This window comes from Lolium perenne, chromosome 1, assembly GCF_019359855.2.
Source record: "Lolium perenne isolate Kyuss_39 chromosome 1, Kyuss_2.0, whole genome shotgun sequence".
Classification (NCBI taxonomy): domain Eukaryota; kingdom Viridiplantae; phylum Streptophyta; class Magnoliopsida; order Poales; family Poaceae; genus Lolium; species Lolium perenne.
Window position 1 is genome coordinate 244,401,741 of NC_067244.2, and position 7,178 is coordinate 244,408,918.

Below are 7,178 nucleotides of genomic sequence, written 5' to 3' on the forward strand. Positions count from 1 at the left end.
AGTTGGAATCAGTGGAGGCAGCCGTCATCTCGATGCGTTGACATGTTCCTGGCTCCTAGAGTCCTAGTAGAACATAATGCGGACAAAGGTATTGCCGGTGCGGGTGCTGCAACCAGCCAACCACAGCAATGGCGTCTACTAGTAGAAGTTGCTGTGTTGCTTCTTCTGCTTGGATTTTGCGATCCACCTAGAATTTTGCTGTCTCCATGCCATTGATTTTTCGATCCAAAAGTCACTTGCTCGTCAGCTCCCTCGTCGTTTCTGCTTCAGAAAAGAAGTTTATCACACAATGGTGGTCGGTGTAATTTTAGTTGCATCTTCAGTTCCGACGGGAGCGAATAATTTTTCTCGAGGCTCTCTGCTTGATGACTTACAGTCTTACAGCATGTAAACATTCCGTAGTTACTTTTCTTATCAGGACAGAGCGAGAAAAGCTTTATCCATTCCAAGTATCCACATGCATACTACACCAAAAGGGATTGCAACGGGTGAAAGAGGAGCCCAGCATGCTTCTCGACACCAATCTGAAGAAGGTTACAGAGGAACAAAGTTCATCAGCATTCTGCATAACTGTACTGAACCACCATTTCCTCGATTGATCTTTTGATCTAAATTATTCTGCTCTGTACTACATTCGGTAGCAGCAGGGAAGAGCTTATACAGTGATTACACCTCAAGGCTATACACTCCCTCGCTCCACAGATAGGGGAGTACAAAACAATAACCGGAAAAAAAAAGCTATTCAGGATCATTTCTGCCCAACCTAGAGCTATCAATTGAAAGGGAGAACCCAACAATCATATTGCCGAGAACAAATCAAAGGGAGTACAGACCGGCATCACAGCCAAGTGAAGTTGCACGTACAATCATCAAGGTCCTCGAGCAGATCCTTTTTGGTTCCTGCACAGCAGGTCCACCTATCAACGTTGTGTTCAGAAGATTGCACAATGTTTATACAGATTGAGGAGAGCTTGCAGTAAGGATTTAACCTAGAGCTTGCAGTAAGAGATGCAATTTGTGTGAAGCTTCAAGACACATCAAAGGACTTGTAGGAAACAATAATGCTTACCAAGAATGTCCAATGGACTGCAATATAGCCTGTAGAGATAAACGTCAACCTAGACCTTCATGTCAAAAATTGGATACTAGCCGTCCATCCCGCCATCTTTGTCTTCATCATAATCTCCGAATTCATCATCATCGCTAGATTCATCGAAATCGTCTTGGTCCTAGACACATCAAACAAGTGAATGAATTATATGGTGGTTATAAAACAGGAAGTAGTATCAGATTTAATAGAATTGATACCTCATCGTAGCTTCCAGACATTGCTGCATTGTCTTCATTTTCTGAATCTGATCCATCCTCGTCCTCTTCATCGTAGTCCTCCATACCCTATTTTATTTCAGGTGACGTCTGGAAATTATTAATCAATGGAAGAGATGTACTATGAACTCCGATAGGATATAATACTACCTCTGTCCATAAAAGGACGCCGGAAGTTTGTTTAAATTTGGATGTATCTAGACACTCTTTAGTGTATAGATACATTTGAATTTTGAAAAATCTTCGACATCCTTTTGTGGACAGAGGGAGTACTAGTTTGAGCACAGTTATTTGCCTCATTGATTCTAGTATTATGGATTTTATGTTGCATCAAAACTATTGCAAATACACAAGTGAATATGAACGTAGGTTGAAGCTAGAGTGGAAGTCTGCTGGACTGCTTATTATCTGCTACTGCCTTGCTACAAAGTGACAAACAATAATTATGTGCCCTTTTACAACTACTAGTAAAATGCACGTGCTTTGCACGTCATGGATAACTCAAGGCAACATAAGATCCAATTTAGAAATCGAATGGGCATAGTTACGGCATACATTCAATACATACATTGATATGGTCGATCATATGTAGGGACAAATGTGTGGCCACACTTTCAAGTAAGTGGCTTAGGAACACGCCGAACAGTTGTGTTTCAAAAGAAGGCCCATGCTTAGCCGACTAAATTTTCACCGAACTTTGTCATCCTCACAGTCAGGGAAGAAATTGGATCAGATGAGATTTTGCTCTTACCACATCTGTGTTGTACGATGAGCTCGGGCTAGACGCGGTCATTCGGTGGGAGGATGCGAACGGGCTAGAGAAGGAAGGCGGTGAGTTCATCCGATGTCCGAAGCTAGAGGAGGAAAGTTCTTGGGACGGCTTGAGACGACCGCGAGTGGCAGAGGTCTCGGGATAGAGTCACTTCGGTCCACCCCTCCCCTTCCCATGTTTCTCTAGATGGCTCTGGCCACATTTCAGCTTGCAATTGTTCTGGTCCCGAGACTCTCGCATGGGGAGCAGATATGGCGAGACCACGACTTAATTTTTTTAATGTAACGACACATGTAATTTTTCTAGATTTTTTTTTGGGACAAAGCATCCTTGACTTTATTGACTCAAAATGTTTACAGGAGTATTAACTTCAACTGAAATGGACATTGATGCATACAAAACGTAGTTGTTCTAGTCGATTTGGTTAGTCAAAGGGAAACAGATAGATTTTGGTCCAGCTATCATTTTTCAGGTTGCTTGCATTGTGGGCCGTAACGCCACATCATGCTAGCTCAACCAGCCAAAAGTATCCAAAGAGCCCAGTCCAAGCGACACACTAAACCGCATCTGTTCTAGAAAAAAACAAATCGCATCTTCCTACTGTATCGTTGAGCACCGTATTGAGCAGGGGAAAGAAAATCCCCAAATCTAGAAGATGTTCTCGCATCTTCCATCTCTTCGTCCTCTCTGGCTGTCTGCCGCCGCGATTTCCTCGCCGGCAGGCACCTTCTCTTCCGTATCCGGACGCTGCGCGTCCTTCCACTGGATCTAGAAGATGTTCGCGCATCCTTCCACTGGAGCAGGAAGAGGCTCACTCAGTCACTCGGTGCTCACGCGCCTCCTTCGGTCGGAGCTAGAAGAGGCCAGGCAGAAGGGCCCCCTCGCTGCCTGGGTCGGCGTCTTCCGCCGGAGCGGGAAGATGCCCCCTCGTCGGTAGGTTCAGGCTTCCGCCGCACGCGACATATGGAGAGTCAGGGAATCAGAGGCTCTCTCCCGACCTCAGTCCGCATCTTCCGCGAGTTCCAGTCGGCCTTTCCAATTCGGTTACGGCTGCCCACGTCCGCCTGTTACAGCACAATCCGTGCGCCGCCGGTCCTTGCCGAGCTATCGGCGACCACTTCGCTCTTCAGCCAGCTCCACCTCGACCATGTCATGTTCCCACGCTCCCTGCTCTGATCTACTCATGTTGGAACATTGGCTCTCGAAACATCACTGGTGAACCTCTTTTCCACATAAGGAGGATGGGAGTAAGCATAGACGGCTCTAGAATATTGTGGACGCATGTACCATATACTGTTCATGGCGAATCCGGTTGTTCTCAGCCCTTGGATTTAGGAGACCAATGGCTGAAATTGATGGTTTGGAACCAATTCAAAACTGGTACATTATATAGGGGTATAGATAAACAAAAAAAAAAGGAAAGTAAAGGACAGTTAGCCAGTTATGTGCAGAGGGTGTATGGACTAACATAAGAATATCGTGTTAATGGACATACAAACTATTTTGTTGTATAGAAAAATTACATACCAAATCACGCTTCATTTGCTTCATATTGCTTTCCAGTTGATCTATATGCTGGCTGAGGGCCTGCACAAGTAGTCATGAGTTCAAAGGAAATCATAAGTTAACACTTATGAAAACCCAATATAGAGAAATTCCACTTTTCTCACAGTGAAATTACCTCATGGCGTTGCATTGCCACCGCCCGTTTCAATGCCTTGGCCTTTGTTAACAGATTTCTCGGCCTTATGTTAATAGGCCTCCGATAGTTCTTTCCACGGTAAAAAATAAGTGCATGACCCTTGGGAACTCTTTCGATTGCAACTAGTATACCACCACTCTCATACTGTAGAAGTCGTGCTGTCTCCTCAACAAAGGCCAAGGTCTTTTGTTTTGTAATCAATTTGACAACTTCCCTGTGCTTCCAGTGCAAGTGCATATTTTCAATGACACCATCAAAGACACCACGGATTCCTAACATACATAAGAAGAATAAATGAGATACTCAATATTAGTGGTTAAGCATGTTCTGAGGTGATAGTTCAAGAAACTTACCAACAGGCAAATATGCTTTCATTTTCAAACCAATTCTACGGAAAACAGACCTTTCCTCATCTGTAATCATTTCTCGGTCATCAGATGGGTTTGCGAGGATCATAGAAGCTTCAATCTTTTGTAATAACTTCCCTGCTCTATGTATTTTTGCCTGGGCCTACATATTTAAAGAAGAAATAACTAAGAAAACACGATTATGTCATGTTTGCATTCCTATGAAAAGGAAAGTGAACTCAACCACATAATTATAAGAGCAATAAGAAATTCAGCCAATACAATGATATGCAAGATTGAAATGAGATATTCCAATTTTATTGGAAGCCTATTTTGCCTTCTGAAGTTATAGTTATCTAAGGACAACATATATAAATTGCTTACAATAGAAAACTTGTGTTCAAGCCTTCTGAAAAGCTTTTCCTTTTCTGATCTTAAAGCCGCTTCTTTCATTTTTTCTTGCTCCCTGGAAGTTACATCTCTTCCCCAACGTGCTTGCGCCTCCTGAAATTCAGCAAGAGTTCCCACGAGAGCATGCCCATCAAGACCATCGTCCGGAGAGTGTGCAATGGAAATGCATCTTCTCTGCTCCTCCATACTCTGGATATCTTTTGTTAGCTCCTCTCTTTCAGCCAAGGCTGAGGCAACGGTTGTTGGGAGGAAGTCTTTTCCCCGATATATTACAATGTAATATTTATTTCGAAGAAGCAGGGTACCCCCTGTTAGGTTCTGGACATGCAAAATTGGGAAGACATTAGCAAATGCATGAGAGCTTGTAGAAGTTAAACCAATTATAGTGGAATGGAAATGATTTTGATTTTGAACTGGATTCAAACATTAACATGGGAATATATCGCTGAAGTGTGCAAGTTCTCCACAATGCTCTCAGTAAGAGGACTTTATTTGTACAGGATCCAGAAAGCAAGGTATATCATGTGTGGCACAATTTCGCTACTGATGTTTTACAATCCAGTAAGTCTTAGACACGGGTTGATAGTAAGGAAATCAGTTTCACAAGACAGGTAAGATAAAAATGAACTCGCTAAAACAGGTCAACTACAGCCTTTTAGCAGAATTTATTCATTTAATATTTTCTAGAGTGTGGTGGTCCTTTTAGCAACTCTAGATATTGCTTTGATAGTAAGGAAATCAATTTCTTAAGACTGGCAACACACAAAAATGAATTTGCTAAAACAGGTCAACTAAAGTCTTTTAGCTGCATTTAATCATTTTAACAGTATTTACATGATAGTCATTTGGGATTCAGCTTAGCTAGTAAGGAAAAAAAAATAGTTGGACAAGGACCAGATTTTTTAAGGTTCCTTGTATAACTTTCACGAGGGAACAACAGCAACATTGTATTCAAACCTTTATTTCTTCTGACATGAGCTTATTGTTTGTATTCTGGATTCCACGTTTGACAGCTATTTTCACCACCAAACTCTTCTCCCAAAGCTTAACAATAGCCGCGGCCAAGCCTTGATGATTCCGGTTCCTCCCTTCAATGAAGGTTACGAAGCTATAAGCACGTGTTCAATGCCAACAGTAAGAGCTATGCCAGGGAAATGATATTCAAAAGCAATACCTAGAGCAAAATGACAAGGGAGGTTTCTCGCTAGCTTCCGCAAATTAGTGAGCTCTGTGTTGGTAAGGGATGTACGCATCCCAGTCGGGAGAAGTCTAAATGGCGCTTTGTAACCTGGAATCGTTTGAGGCAGCAGGTCGGCATCCACAGGTAAGATTCCCGTCCCCCACCAATCCACGAAACGAGGGCCCAGCTCATCAAGCATTTGATTGAACTCCAGCTCATCTTCCGTCATGTCATCTGTATTGTGTATATCCAATCTGGGTACATTACCATGCTGAGCAGTTAAACCCTTCGCCTGATTATCATCCTCACCGGTGCCCGAGGCATCTGGGATGAACAATGTACCATCTTCCGCCGCCTTCCTTGGCGATGAGGTACCGTCCGGAGTTTGAGATTTCACGGGCCTTGTGTAGTTGTTCCCTCGGTACACAACCATAACACTCCCGGCCCTCCATATGATCAACCCTCCTGTACGCCGCTGATCAATAAAGATAAACCCCATGTAAGCAATAGCTCCACATGACCCTCAGATTTACCAGAACAAGCAGAGGAGCCAAGTTCAATTGCCACGGACAGTAACTAAATACTAGAACACTGCTACATTGTTGGATAGCAGGTGCAGTACCTCGACAAGCTCATGGGCGGTCTTCATGTCGTGGGCGAGGTCCTCGTGGAACTTGAGGCGGACGAGCTCGGACTTCCTCCATGCGTCGTGGATCTTCTCGGTGACGGCCTGCGTGACGCCCGCCTTGGGCACTGTGATGCGGTCGCGGAGCTTCATGCCCAGGCCCCGCAGGCGGCGCAGCTCGGCGTCGTCCATGGTGAGCTCGGCCAGCGAGGGCGCCTTGACCCTCTTCCTCCTGACCCCGTCCGCGTCCTCGCCCCTCCCGCCGTCGCTCTCCTGGTCCCTCTCCCACGGGAGCACGGCCTCGTCGAGGCCGGCGGCGGCGAACTGGCTGTCGGGCCGCGCCCAGCTGCGGTCGAGCAGGTCGCCGAGGCGCTCCCTGCCGTCGAGGGGCGCGGTTGCGGAGGCTGAGGAGGGATCGTCGTCGTCGGTGCCGAGGCCGAGGTTGCGGAGGCGGTGGACGATGCGGTCGATGGAGGTGGTGGGGGAGGGTCCCGCGGAGGGGGCGGGCGGGGGTGCGGAGGGGTCGGCCGGGGCCCACTTCTGCATCCATGGCGCGCCGCCGCCGCGGGAGGGGGCGGGAGGGGCGCGGTTGGCGCCGGAGGAGGAGGCGGAGGCGGCGGTGGGGGAGGCGGAGGAGGGGCGGGAGGAGGAGAGGAGGCGGAGCGGGAGGAGGTGGAGGTGGGGGCGGGAGGCGAGGCGGAAGGAGTGGTGGAGGGGGAGCTCGGAGAGCGCCATGGCTGGTTGAATTGATGTGGGGGGTTTACCGCGGTGGCGCCATGGATGGGGGTGAGAGAAAGAGAGAGGTTTTGGGCCTG

General features: G+C 46.6%; 1 protein-coding gene across 3 annotated transcripts; it reads right to left on the minus strand.

The window, feature by feature from the left end:
* Positions 1-571: 571 nt before the first annotated feature.
* Positions 572-7,178, minus strand: LOC127327465 (CRM-domain containing factor CFM3, chloroplastic/mitochondrial). Of its 3 annotated transcripts, none has more exons than XR_007868572.2 (10): positions 6,361-7,177; positions 5,733-6,213; positions 5,516-5,646; positions 4,532-4,876; positions 4,154-4,310; positions 3,780-4,072; positions 3,626-3,685; positions 1,309-1,395; positions 1,070-1,229; positions 572-900 (listed from the first exon to the last, which is right to left on the minus strand). XR_007868572.2 is itself a non-coding variant. In XM_051354236.2 (9 exons), the coding sequence occupies exons 1-9, from the start codon at positions 7,096-7,098 to the stop codon at positions 1,146-1,148; spliced, it is 2,376 nt and encodes a 791-aa protein (XP_051210196.1). In that variant the 5' UTR covers positions 7,099-7,178; the 3' UTR covers positions 1,069-1,145. The 3 variants fall into 3 exon arrangements, 1 of the variants encoding a protein (XP_051210196.1); XR_007868573.2 differs by having other exon boundaries at positions 572-917; XM_051354236.2 differs by lacking the exon at positions 572-900 and having other exon boundaries at positions 1,069-1,229; positions 6,361-7,178.

Coding starts and splice junctions, on each gene's coding strand:
- LOC127327465 (XM_051354236.2), bottom strand. CDS start 7,098: ATGGCGCTCTCCGAGCTCCCCCTCCACCACTCCTTCCGCCTCGCCTCC. Junction 6,214..6,360: donor CCGCCCATGAGCTTGTCGAG/GTACTGCACCTG, acceptor TTTATTGATCAG/CGGCGTACAGGAGGGTTGAT. Junction 3,686..3,779: donor TGGCAATGCAACGCCATGAG/GTAATTTCACTG, acceptor CTACTTGTGCAG/GCCCTCAGCCAGCATATAGA.